General features: G+C 48.9%; 1 protein-coding gene across 1 annotated transcript; it reads left to right on the top strand.

Moving 5' to 3' along the window:
- Positions 1-2,066: 2,066 nt before the first annotated feature.
- Positions 2,067-9,751, top strand: CATIP (ciliogenesis associated TTC17 interacting protein). Its single transcript, XM_067027415.1, is given in 11 exon segments — positions 2,067-2,126; positions 2,303-2,395; positions 2,797-2,997; positions 3,292-3,347; positions 3,512-3,598; positions 3,789-3,956; positions 5,373-5,497; positions 6,472-6,548; positions 6,884-6,972; positions 7,191-7,430; positions 9,746-9,751. Coding segments are annotated over 11 exon segments (1,167 nt in total). The 5' UTR covers positions 2,067-2,101.
- The last annotated feature ends 4,451 nt before the right edge of the window (positions 9,752-14,202 follow it).

Consider the following 14,202-nt stretch of genomic DNA (forward strand, 5'->3'; position numbering starts at 1 on the left):
GCCATAAGGCATGTGGAACCTTAGTTCCCAGATCTGTGATCAAACCCGCGTCCCCTGCAGTAGAAGCACGGAGCCTTAACCACTGGACCGGCAGGGAAGTCCCTGCTTCTTTTTTTTTTTTAAACTTTGTCCAAATCAAAAAGATTTTGTTAAACTTTATGTAATTCACATATGAAAGCAATCGGGTTTGCTTTTTTCTCTTAGATTTTGTTTAAATCATCTCTTTTTTATTAACTTTATTGAGATATAATTTACCTACCACAAAATTCACCCTTTTAAAGTATACAATTCAGTGGGTTTTAGCATATGCACAGTCTAATTTTAGAACATTTTCAGCATGCCCCAAAGAAACCCTGTCCCCAGTGGATGCCACTACCTGCCTCCATGCCTCCACCCTTCCCCCACATCAAGCAACCACTGATCTACTTTCTGTCTCTATAGATTTGCCTGTGCGGGACATTTACACATATAAATGGAATCATACAATATGTGGTCTTTTGTGACTGGCTTCTTTCACTCAACATATTTTCAAGGTTCAACCATAATCTAGCATATGTCAGTACTTTGTTCCTTTTTATGCCTGAATAATATTCCATTTTATATATATATATATTTTTATATATATATATATATATATATATATATATATATACACCACATTTTGTTTATCCATTCATCAGTTGAAGAACAGATGGGTGTTCCGCTTTTTGACTATTCTGAATAATGATGCTATGAACATCTGTGTATACGTTTTTTATGTGGACAGATGTTTTCAATTCTCTTGGGTATATACCCCGGAGTGGAATTGCCAAGTCATATAGTAACTCCACATTTAACATTTTGAGGAACTAACAGACTACTTCCTAAAGCAGTTGTGATTTTCTTAATGCCACTGGCGGTGGCTCACGTGCAGAATTCATTTTGGCTTTAAAAAATTAGAACTCAGGGCTTCCCTAGTGGCGCAGTGGCTAAGAATCCTCCTGCCAATGCAGGGGACACGGGTTCAAACCCTGGTCCAGGAAGATCCCACATGTCGCGGAGCAACTAAGCCTGTGCGCCACAACTACTGAGCTTGTGCTCTAGAGCCCGCGAGCCACAACTGCTGAGTCCATGTGCCACAACCACCGAAGCCTGTGCTCCTAGAGCCTGTGCTCCACAAGAGAAGACACCGCAATGAGAAGCCCGCACACCACAACGAAGAGTAGCCCCTTCTCACCAAAACTAGAGAAAGCCTGCACGCAGCAACAAAGACCCGACACAGCCCAAAATAAAAATCAATAAAATAAATAAATTTTAAAAAAATTAGAACTCAATTTCTTAAAATGCAAATTTTAAAACATAAGCATTTTTAAACTTTTAAGTTCAACTTAGTCATATCATTCTAATCATAAATCTATCTAATGTTATTACTAACTTTTAAGGGAGCTTTAATTAATAATTGGTTCTCTTTACAAAATTAAAACTGCCGTAAATATGTTTATGCCATATTTATTCATTCTATATATTCTACTTCCTTTTTAAAAGCAATTGACTGGGTTTTCTTTGTTTTTTTTGGCCTCACCACGTGGCATGCGGAACCTTAGTTCCTCGACCAAGGATCAAGCCCTTGCACCCTGCAGTGGAAGCGCAGAGTCTTAACCACTGGACTGCCCAGTGGCAATCGCAATTGCCAAAAGCAATTGATTGGGAAAAATAAGTAAAAATAATTCTCTAAAAAATTTTTAAAATAAATTGACAAACCAGCTTCCCAAGTACTTTTAATGCAATCTAATAAACGTAAGCATATAAATATAGTAAAATTTAAGGTTTTTAAAACTATGTTTTGGTTCTACTTACAATCCCAGTAAGAATTGAACTTCAAAGTACACTTGTAAGGTCATTCTACGATCCATGTCATCCCCCCTGCCTCCTAAGCATGTCAAATGCTCCCTCTGCTGGACAATACCTCAGGCTTGGGCTGAATCGCAGAAGCCACAGTTCCTACCAATTCTTCCAAGGTCTGGGTGTTTAGTGAAATGGGTTGATGGCCCTTTAAGAGGCGGTAGCTAGCTCCCAGTTGCCATGGAGACAGCTGGATACAAACTGGCTAGCAGGAGGCAACATGTCTTCCAAAATTCAATCCAAAGGTGAGAAGAGGGCTGAGGAGTTTGGGGTGGGGACCTGGAAAGGGGTGGGGCATCTTCTTCCTCATCATCCACCCTGGGGTGGCCTTGGAGGATTCTGCTCTTAGGACCCCTGCCCCACTCCTGTCCTTCTTCCCAGGGTCCGCCATCTGCCGACTCAACCTCTCCTCCCTCCATAGGCTCCAAAGCCAAGGACCACCAGCCCTCAGCCCAAGAGAGGCTGCCACCCCCAGAGGCCAATGCTGAAGCCATCCATTTCCTCAACTCCCTCCGTGAGCCTGGGCAGTGGTGGTGGGGGGGGGGGGGGGGCGGGGGGCGGGCAAAAGTACGGACGGGAGGGAGGAGAGAAAGCCCAGGCCTGGCCACCCCCTCTCTCAGCCTTGATTCTCCTGGGACTCACAAAGGGTGTGAGGCCCATTAGTTGATATTCTTCAAGGGAAGACCCCAGGGACACGGTGTGGTAGGGAGTGGTGGGGATTGGGGCAGGGGCGTCTTCACCTGCTGACTGCTATAGAGGCCAATGGAGGGGAGGCAGGGGCCACCTGGGGGACCTGGGATGAGGAGGGGGTGGGTGGAGACTGTGGGCGCACTGGTGGCCGGGGGGGTGGGGTCCGAGAGTTGAGACCTAGGAGCTGGGGCTTTAACTGTCCCCATGGGACCCTCACCCACCCAGGGCAAGAGGAGCTGCTGATGCTATTCTTCTCGGAGACTCTGGTCATGGTCTCGGACACAGGGGAGCCTCAGGGAGAGCTGACCATTGAGGTGCAGAGAGGGAAATACAAAGACCAGTTTGGTGTCATGGAGTACTTCCCATTTGTGCATGCCTTTAGCCGTGGCTTTATGGACAAAATACTCTGCGGAAACTCCATTCTGGGTAGAGTTCCAGCTGCCTGACACCCTCTACCCCCACCCTTCCTCCACTTCCCTCCCCCTCCCACCCCCCAACTCCCGGGACCTTCACTCAAGACCAACGCTTTGACTTCACCTTGGTACTAGAATGAGGCAAAGAGAGGGCGTGGGACATGGGGGTGACAGGGAAGTTAATCACAGCCTTAGTTTTTTCCTCGGGCCACCCTACACCTGAGTCCTCCAGCCCAGGCCACCGCCTCCCTTCCTGCAAACTCCAGCCTTGTCTCCCGTGACAGCAGTGTTCACCTCCTCCCCGCAGGCTATCTCTCGTGGAAACTGGAGGTTGTGGAACAACATTATCAGGAGTTCATCAAGGTACCTCCTGGGGCCCCAGCCTTGACCACATATGGAAAGTTTGCTATCCAAATTTCCCCTCAGTTTTCTCATTTATGAAGAACGGACAAGACGACCTCTGGGAGATCTCGCTCGTATATGATCCCGTGAGTCCCTGATTCTCCCCTCCATGCTCTGGCCCTTAGTTCCACGTCCTCCCCGTGGAGCGGAAGATGAGTTTGCTGAAGCAGGATGATCAGCTGGCCGTGACCAGAATCATCAAGGAGGGTGAGGTAAGGATGAGAGCCAGGTGGGAGCCATACTCTACATCCTCTTTGGAACCAGGAACAGGGAACAGATGGTGTCAGGCCAGGAGCCTGGACTAGGGACCATATGGACTGGACCATATGCTCAACACCTGGCTTGCCCAACCTCCCTCCACTTCCCGGCTCAAGGTCCCTGACCCAGATTTGTCCTGAACAGGAAGTGAAGACCGAAGCGACTTTCTTCCCCTGGCACTCCATTGCGGGCTTCGTCTCCCAGGCCGCCAACCTGGTGTTGCTGAGGGTGATGGCCTGGCGGCAGACAGTGCCCAGCAACGCCCGTTTCCTGGCCTTGGACAACGAGGGCAAACTCTGCTATTCCACTTACGTGAGGGGTTTCCCTGGGTGGGGGACCTGGTCTGGGGAGAACTAGAAAGGGCAAGGAGAATGCTGAGTTGGGAGAAAAGACAGCTCTGTGGAGTGGAAAAGGGGGTGGAGTGGGGATAAACCCGGGGCGTGGGGCTGAAGCAGGAGAAAAAGCAAGATCGCATTTGTTAGAGGGAAGACCAAGTGTGAGGCAAGTGGTGTGAGCGAGAAGGACCAAAAGGTGGGAGCAGTGGAAGAAAGCAACGCTTTTTGCACAAAAGTCAGTCCAGGAAAAAGAAAACATCTTAGGGGCCACTTTTAAAGACATATTCTTTTAAGATCAGGAAATGTAACATCTCCAACTGCACTTAAAATTTATTTTATTATGTCTCAACCCTGAAGGGTGTTTCTTATTTTTCTCTTATTTTGGCTAAACTTTCATCATCAACCTACCTAGGACTTCCTGTAATATGTGATTTTGAAGACATGCCTCTGAACACACACTTTGGGGGCTGATATGACCAACTTCCTAAATGACACTCTTGTCTTTTCTATCACAAACATGACAAACAGCAATGTGTTTGACACAAACAGGCACATACCATTTTCCCCCAATTTTCTTTGAAATGTTTTTATGTTAGCACTTTTCTCCCTGTTGCCGTAACAGGGATTTATTTATTTATTTTTAGTTTTTTATTTATTTTGGCTGCACTGGGTCTTCGTGGCTGCACTCGGGCTTGCTCTAGTTGCAGCCAGCTAGGGCTACTCTTTGTTGTGGTGCGCGGGATTCTCATTGCAATGGCTTCTCTTGTTGCGGAGCACAGACTCTAGGTGTGTGAGCTTCAGTAGTTGCGGCACACGGGCTCAGTAGTTGTGGCTCGCAGGCTCTAGAGCATAGGCTCAGTAGTCGTGGCAGACGGGCTTAGCTGCTCCGCGGCATGTGGGATCTTCCTGGACCCGTGTCCCCTGCATTGGCAGGGAGATTCTTAACCACTGTGCCACCAGGGAAGTCCCCAGGGATTTAAATTTCAATTACAATGGGCAGCTTGCGCGGGCCTGAGGCAGCCATAAATCTCAATCTAGTCCCTCCTCAGCGTCCCACTACCCCCTCCCCACAAATAGCCCAGCCTCCACCCTCACCCACACGCACACCTATTACACATTCTGCCAACTAGAAGCACTTGGTCATGAAGCTGGCATGGGGACGGGTTGGGGCAGGAGCAGGGTGGAGCTGGCTCTCTATGAGAAAACCCCAACTTAATCTGGGGGTGCAACTCGAATCTTGTGGCACCTAAGGGTCTGGACAGCCAAGGGCTGCTTATCACTGGTGAACAAGCAGTGAAGCTATAATCTGGAGAGAAGAGCCAGGGTGAGATGTGCGGGGAGGCCCCGGTGGGAATCCACCTCACCTCCCTCCCTTCATTTTGGTTGCTGCCAGCAAGGCCTGGGCTCCCAGACGATCCAGGTGGGCCATGAGCAGGTGGAAGTGTTCATTGTGGAGCAGACTGTACACTCGGAACAGGGCATCCCCGTGTCCTGCCAGTTTTACCTGCTCTCTGATGGGTGAGCTACTGACCCCATGGGGTGAAAGGGGCAGTATTGAGCACAGCATGGGAGCTCAACCTCCTTGGCCGGGTCGGGACAAAGGGAGAGTCCTGTTTCTGACACCACCAGGAAGACTTGCTGTTGAGATCTGAGTGCCCCTGCTTTATCCACTCATTCACCCTTTTTCATATATTCACTCATTCTCCTGATCTTCACAATGCCTCCCAAACCTCACCAAAGAGCCCTGAATGGCTGAGGAAGTCAAGGTCAACTCCACAGGGCCTAAGGCATAGCTAAAGCAGCTGCCACAGGTGTAGGTGTAATACTGAAAATCACCCAAGTTTGAACAGCTCACCACTTGATAAAATCAGCAGGCTGGGAGAAGCATCCCAGCACACTGCCAAACTGTCACCAGCAAAGTGCACGCACCAAATCCTGAGAAAATTCGGGAGGGGGAGAAGCATTTGTTTCTTGAAATTTCCAAAGAGGTATTGACAGAATCACTATACTAGAAAAAAAAAGAAAAAGTAACCAGAACGTTGTGGGCTTTCCTTATTTCATAATTTAACTTGCTGTTTCTATTTTGAGTATCACATAGCAGGAGGCTTGTGATTCTTTTTATTTTTTAAAATTTTTTTGGCCCCATGGCTTGTAGGATTTTAGTTCCCCGACCAGGATTGAACCCGGGTTCTTGGCAGTGAAAGCTCGGAGTCCTAACCACTGGACTGCCGGGGAATTCCCTCGTGATTCTTTTCGTGCTCACACCTCTAAAGGTCTTGCACACGTGCACACATCTCCAGGGCAGGAACAGTCCCCAGTTTGAAGAGCAGGGGCCATTATCTGGGGATCTAGAAATGAACAGGATTCTGGAACTCAAAGACAAATGGAGGAGGGGAGGAGGGGGACAGTAGTAAAGGGAGGCCCCCAGAACACCCTTTAACGGAGTGGGCTGGTCTAGGAAGACTCATACCTTCTTCTGTGTTGCACTCCAGGCACCTGGCCAAGAGGATCCAGGTGGGCTCCCCGGGGTGCTGCATGATCACCAAGGTGCCCATCTTGAGGGAAGTGGGTGAGTGATGCCCTTGGCTGGTGGGAGAGTGGAGGTGAGGTGAGGAAACCTGGAGCCTTCCAGGGTGCATGGGTGGATTGAGTGTGCCATGGCTCCGGATCAGAGCCTGAGATGAGATGGAGAAGTTTTGCTCTCCAGCCCCTGTCCCCAAGGCAATTCGGGGACGATCATTTTGCTGGGAACCCCGTCCAGCAACTTCGCCCATACGGCCAGAACCCTGGGGTTTCACCTGAGCCTGACCAGAACTGGTGTTCTTGGGCATCCCTCTGTATCTGAGGAAGGTTCTGGGGTCGGAATAGGCACGCAGCCTTCCTCCCACCCGCCCCCACCCCCAGATGATATTGAGCCTAAACCAGTGTTTGAGAAGAAACCCCTGGTGTGGGAGGAGGACATGGAGCTCTACTCGAGGTTCGTGGACCGGAAGGTGAGGAGGGGCTGCAGCCAGCCTGAGGTCCCCATCCCCCCCATCCCCTGCCCTGGGCGTACACTTCACCCTTACTGATCACTTTTTCTGCTCGGTTGAAATGCATCACCCCTAGGGGCTAGGGGACTCCAGCGTCCCTAAGCCCTCCATGGGGCGAAGGGGAGGGGAGCTCCTGGGGCGCGGCGGTCCCGGTCCGGCTCAGGCTCGGACCCCTCCAGGAGGAGCTCCGTCTCAGCCACAACAGCTATCTGCGGCAGCACCCCGAGGCCCAGGCGCTCATCTCCGACTTCCTGCTCTTCCTGCTGCTGCGCCAGCCGGCCGAAGTGGTCACCTTCGCCGCCGAGTACTTCGGCCCCTTTGCCATGCGACGCCCGCCCACTCCGGCCTTGCGCTCCTCCAACCGGCCCTGCCCCTTCCACGAGCTGGAGCCGGAGGGCCTGGAGGGCGAGGAGGGCTAGGCGGGCAGCAAGGCGGTCCCCCGGGGCCCAGCTGGCCGGGGCGAGGCAGGAAGACAAGGCGTCCGGGCTGGGCTGGGGCGGCACGCGGGCGGGAGGCACCCGGGAGGCGCGCTTTCCTGTCTGCGGTTTTTATGGGAATAAACGGGGCCCTCCCGAGGCTCGGCTGTGAGCCGGATCCTTCTCTGGCCAGCGTCTCGTGTCTCGGGCTAAGCATAGGAACCGTGAACAGGGTTTATCGCGCGATTTTCAGCCTTTCTTCCTAGCTGTTGTTATGATCAATATCACTATTTTACAGATAAGAAGATAGAGGTACGAAAAGATTGAGTAACAGAGTAAACACGTGGGAAGTAGGATTCCAAGCTGGACGTTGGATTCCAAAAACCCACACCTTTAGTCGCGCACAGAATCATTATAGATTCCACCTAGCATAATTGCCCGCTCCCGCCAAAGAAAAAAAACAGTCGATGTGTTCACCACCGGCCTTGCTCACCACCCCCGAAGCTTTCCAAACCCCCCTCTCCCTACCCCATCGCCAGCTCTCACACTCCTCCTCCTTCCTCCCGGGTTCCCACCGTATGCAGCAAGCCCCAAACTGCGTGGAGGGTCCCCAGTTAACAATAGGGTGGAAGGCAATCATCACCTCCTTTAGGTTCCTTGCTAATGACAGTTCTGGCCAATGGCTGGTTTGTTCCTGCCCAATACTGGCCGCAGCTCAGTCACAAATAGGAGGCACCCTCCCCTGAGGCAGATGGTAATGGGCCTGCAGGCTCCATCCTTCCATCTATTCACTCCTCACACCAGCTAAGAGATGAGGGCCTCCAGAGAAGCTTTGCACTCTAGCGGACAATATGGACCAATATCTACAAGCCTGTAATGATGGAAATGTTCTCTATCGGCAATGTCCAATATGGTAGCCACTAGTCACATGTGGCCACTGAGCACTAGAAATGTGATTAATGTGACTGAGGAACTGAAGTTCTACTTTCATTTTTTTGGCTGCACGGTGTGGCATGTGGGATCTTAGTTCCCTGACCAGGGATTGAACCCGCGCCCCCTGGAGTGGAAGGCAGAGTCTTAACCACTGGACCACTGGGGAAGTCCCTACTTTAATTTTAATTAATTTCAATTAAATAGCCACATGTGGCTAGTGGCTACCAGACTGGACAGCAACAGCTCTAGAGGATAAGGTCTTTTCATTCAATCAGGCAATCAGCTCAACAAATATTGGGCTCCTTCCATGTGCCAGGATTGTTCTGAGCCCTGGGAGATCAGCAGGGACAAGATCCAGTTCCTAGCCTCATGGCACTTGCAGATAGCATGGAGAGACAGACGATAAACACAAAAGATAATTTCTTATGTGAAATTTCAGACATTTATGAAAACAAGGCCAAGTCATGGATAGAAAGGGACTCAAGGTTGGAGAGTTGAGGGTGGAGACTTCGGGGAGGGCCTCTCTGACATCTCAGTTGAGTTGGGATGTGAATGATAAGGAGTCAGACTTGTGAAGAGCTGTGGGAAAAGCATTTAAGGCAGAAGGAACAGCAAGTGCAAAGGCTCTGAGCATGGCATGTTGGGGACAGAAGGCCAGTGAGGCTGATGCACAGTGGGGCGGAGGGGGGATGAGGGAGAAGCTGAGGTAGGGAGGGCTGGGTCTTGAAGGGCCTCCTAGGCCCTGGCAAGTTCTCTTCATCCATGGAGAACTGAAACCAAAGTTGACTCAACCCAATGCACCCAGAATGTTCCAGTAGAGATCTTGGGAGCTCCCTCCAGTTCCTGATACTCTGCCACAGCGGGGAAGGCGGGAGGGCAGTAACATCCAACCCACGGACATTCTTTGTCTGCTGAGCGCTCTTTGTTTAAAAAATATTTATTTACTTATTTTTGGCTGCGTTGGGTCTTCATTGCTGCGTGTGGGCTTTTTCTAGTTGCAGCGAGTGGGGGCTACTCTTCCTTGTGGTGCGTGGGCTTCTCATTGCGGTGGCTTCTCTTGTTGCGGAGCACGGGCTCTAGGCACATGGGCTTCAGTAGTTGTGGCACGTGGGCTCAGTAGTTGTGGTGCACAGGCTTACTTGCTCCGTGGCATGTGGGATCTTCCTGGACCAGGGCTCAAACCCATGTTCCCTGCATTAGCAGGGGGATTCTTAACCACTGAGCCACCAGGGAAGCCCCTGCTGAGCACTCTTGCATCAGGTAACTTGAGAAGGAGTCTGCCACTTCCCTGCCTGCTCTGTGACATCCATTTCAAGACCAGTTTGTTTTTAGATCGTATCATTTGTCCCCAGAACTCCTATGACCCCCCTCTTCTTGCTCCATAGTCCTAAGCTATATATGTTTCTGAACAAAGAAAAAACAAAGATTGAGCACTCGTGACATGCCAGGCACTGGACGAGGGTGTGGGGATGCTGTGGGAGTATCAGGACCAAGCCCCACCTGCATGACACACAGTCCATTCAGAAGGAAAGAGACCTCAGCCAAGGCTCTCCCGCGGATGAATCTGTAAGTATAGAACATGCAAAGTGCTACCTGCAATATTAGAGTGTTTAATGCGACTTGACCTAGTGTTGAGAACCCAGGGAGGGAAAGGGAAGGGAATAATAATAATAAGAGCAAGCCCTATGCAGCACTTACTATTCTAATCCCTCTACACATAAGTCATGTGATTCTCACAATACCCCTATGAGGTGGGTTCTATTATTATACCCATTTTACAGATGAAGGAAAGGTTAAGGTCAAGGCCACGCAACTGATTAGTGACAGAACCAGAATTTAGACCCAGGGAGCCTGGCTCAAGGCCGTATGTGAATCCACTCTGATAAATAGATCAGAGATGGCTCTCTGGAGACAGACCCCAGAACAGAGAAGAGTCACCTTCCTGCTTTAGATTCGTCCAGAGTAGCGTTGACTGTACACTCTCTTTCCCCTTCCCCAGGTACCCAGACACTGCTCCATTCCCTACTGCATTGTCACTGACAGCAGCTTCATTGCTTTTAATTGCCGGGGTAGACAGGGAAGGCCTTGTGCTACGGGAGTATACAGTCTAGCCCTGGAGAAATCAAGGAAGGCTTCCTGGAAAAGGTCACACCATAACTGAATCCTGAATGACGAGACGCTGTTTGCCAGGCAGAGGTGTTTGAGGAGGAAGCAACATATGCCAAGGCATGGAGATGAGAGGGAGGGAGCATGGAATGTCTGAGCTACTGCAAGGGGTTCAGGAGAAGATGGTCTTGTCCTGACAAGAACACAACTAAAGTGTTGCCCTCTGTCTGGGAGCCTAAGAGGCCCTGAAAGTGGGTTAGGCAAATACTTGAATGCCTGCCTGTTTCTGTGCTTTTTCTTCCCACCAGAAGCCATAATACAAGCAGATAAACTAAGAGCAATGCTATAGATCAATGGAGCCCTAAAAAAAGAGTCTTACATTTTGACATTTGACAACAAAATTTAAAAACAGGGCTGATAATGCCCTTGGAAGGTGCAGATTTGACCTTCTGAATCTCTGTCGTCCTCCTCCCTTCTTTTGGTTAAATCTGATGTTTCCCCAACACCAGCATTCCCGCTACAACTCATTCTTAGGGACTTCCCTGGTGGTGCAGTGGTTAAGAATCCGCCTGCCAATGCAGGGGACACGGGTTTGAGCCCTGATCAAGGAAGATTCCACATGCTGCAGAGCAACTAAGCCTGTGCGCCACAGCTACTGAGCCTGTGCTCTAGAGCCCGTAAGCCACAACTACTGAGCCCACGTACCACAACTACTGAAGCCCGCGCACCTAGAACCCGTGCTCTGCAACAAGAGAAACCACCGCAATGAGAAGCCTGTGCACCACAACCAAGAGTAGCCACCGCTTGACACCTCTGGAGAAAGCCCATGCACAACAACGAAGACCTAATTTATTTATAAAATAAATAAATTTTTTAAAAAACCCATTCTTGTTTAGTTCGATCGTTTCCCCATTTTGTTTTATGATATATTGCATCAGAATTGTCCTTTGTTATTTTTTAAAATAAATTTATTTATTTTACTTATTTATTTTTGTCTGCATTGAGTCTTCATTGTTGCATGTGGGCTTTCTCTAGTTGCAGTGAGCTGGGGCTACTCTTCATTGCAGTGGCTTCTCTTGTTGCAGAGCATGGGCTCTAAGAGCATGGGCTTCAGTAGTTGTGGCTGGCGGGCTCTAGAGCACAGGCTCAGTAGTTGTGGCACACGGGCTTAGTTGCTCCACGGCATGTGGGATCTTCCTGGACCAGGGCTTGAACCCATGTCGCCTGCATTGGCAGGTGGATTCTTAACCACTGTGCCACCAGGGAAGCCCTACCCTTTGTTATTTAATCATCACAAATGCCCCATGCTTGAGATACACTGCATCCAAAGCCTTTGGTGGGTGAGACTGAGAATTAAACCACCACGTGCGTCAATGCTTTTAACAGAAAATGTATTTGGAGTTCTGAAGAACTGACAGTGACCAATGACATTTTGGAACCCAATTTACAAAAGCACACAACGAAGAGTAGCCCCCGCTCGCCGCAACTAGAGAAAGCCCACACGCAGCAATGAGGACCCAATGCAGCCAAAAATTAAAAAAATAAAAAAGAATACAACCAGCATATTGACCTTGACAAAATCCACTGCTCTTTTTCAGATATCCCCAGTTTTACTTGTACTCATGTGTGTGTATTAAGTTCTGTACAGTTTTTCATATGTGTAGGTTTGTGTATCCTCCACCAAGGTCAAGATACAGAACAGTTCCAATACCACAAGGATCCTTCAAGTTATCTTTTCAGAATCACACCCACATCCCTCTCCACCCCCAACCTCACCCATCTCTACTGGCTGCAACTTAGTAGTAAAAGGAAAAAAGGGGTAAATATGACCTTCATTTCCAAAATTCTGTCATTGCAAAAATGTTATATAATGTAATAGTAAAACTTGTAAACTTTTCAGATTGACTTTTTTCACTTTAGCGTGATTTCCCGGAGGTTCATCCAAGTTACTGTGTATATCATCAGTTTGTTCCTTTCACTGCTAAGTAGTAATCCGTGGTTTGCACTGCAGTTAGTTTTACCATTCTCCTGTTGAATGACATCTAGGCTAATTCTAGTTTTTGGCTATTAGACGTAAAGCTGCTATAAACATTCATACACAGGTTTTTGTATGAACACAAGTTTTAATTTCTCTGGGATAAATGTATACCATAGTATATGGTATGAGTACCATAGTATATTCTATGGTATGGATGTCCCGTAGTTTGGTTAACAATTCACCCGTTGAAGGATGCTATGGGTTGTTTCCAGTTTGAGCTATTATGAATAAAACTGCTCTAAATATTTGTGTACAGATTTTTGTGTGCACATAAGTCATCATTTCTCTGGGGGGAAAAAAACCCCAGGAGTGCAGTTGCTGAATCCTATGGTAGTTGCATCTTTAATTTTATTTTTTTAAGATTTTTTTGATGTAGACCTTTTTTTTTTTTTTTTTTTTTTGTGGCACATGGGCCTCTCACTGTTGTGGCCTCTCCCGTTGCGGAGCACAGGCTCCGGACGCTCAGGCCCAGCGGCCATGGCCCACGGGCCCAGCCGCTCCGCGGCATGTGGGATCCTCCCAGACCGGGGCACGAACCCGCGTCTCCTGCATCGGCAGGCGGACTCTCAACCACTGCGCCACCAGGGAAGCCCTGATGCAGACCATTTTTAAAGTCTTTATTGAATTTGTACAATATCGCTTCTGCTTTATGGGGTTTTTTATGTTTGTTTGTTTGTTTGGCTGTGAGGCATGTGAGATCCCAGCTCCCTGACCAGGAATCGAACCCACACCCCCTGCATTGGAAGGCGAAGTCTTAACCACTGGACTGCCAGGGAAATTCCTGCATCTTTAAGTTTTAAAGAAATTTCCAAACTATCTCCAGAGTGGCTGTGCCATTTTACATTCCCACCAGCAACATATCAGTGATCGACCTAGTTTCTCCACATCCTCACCAACATTTGGTATTGTGACTATTTTTTATCCTAGCTATTCTGCTAGTTGTGTAGTGATATCTCATTATGATTTAATTTGCATTTCCTTAATGGCTAATGATGCTGAACAACTTTTCATATGTTTGTTTGCTATCTGTACATCCTGTTTGGTGAAATGTGTGTTCATGACTTTTGCCCATTTTTTTTTGTTTGGTGTTTTGTTTTGGACTGTTTTTTTTGACCACGCCACGAGGCTTGTGGGATCTCAGTTCACCGACCAGGGATTGAACCCGGGCCACAGCAGTGAAAGCACTGAATCCTAACCGCTAGACCACCAGCGAACTCCCTGCCCATTTCTAATTGGATTGTTTGGTTTTTCACTCTTGAGTTTTAAGAGATTTCCCTATTTCTGGATACTGGTCTTTTGTCAGATATGTGGTTTGCAAATATTTTCTCTGAATCTTTAGCTTGTCTCTTCATTCTCTTAACAGGGTCCTTCACAGAGCAAAAGTTTTTAATTTTTCGGGCCTCTCACTGCTGTGGCCTCTCCCGTTGTGGACCACAGGCTCCGGACGCTCAGGCTCAGCGGCCATGGCTCACGGGACCAGCCGCTCGGCGGCACGTGGGATCTTCCTGGACTGGGGCACAAACCCGTGTCTCCTGCATCGGCAGGCGGACTCTCAACCACTGCGCCACCAGGGAAGCCCGAAACCTCTGCTCTTAACCATCACACATACTGCCTCTTCTGTAGGGTAGAGGTTGTGCAGGGTATTGATCAGTCATTAATCAGTTATACTCACCGAGTTCCTAACTATAGGGAAGGCCC

Source organism: Kogia breviceps, chromosome 2 (genome assembly GCF_026419965.1).
Source record: "Kogia breviceps isolate mKogBre1 chromosome 2, mKogBre1 haplotype 1, whole genome shotgun sequence".
NCBI classification, from domain to species: Eukaryota; Metazoa; Chordata; class Mammalia; order Artiodactyla; family Physeteridae; genus Kogia; species Kogia breviceps.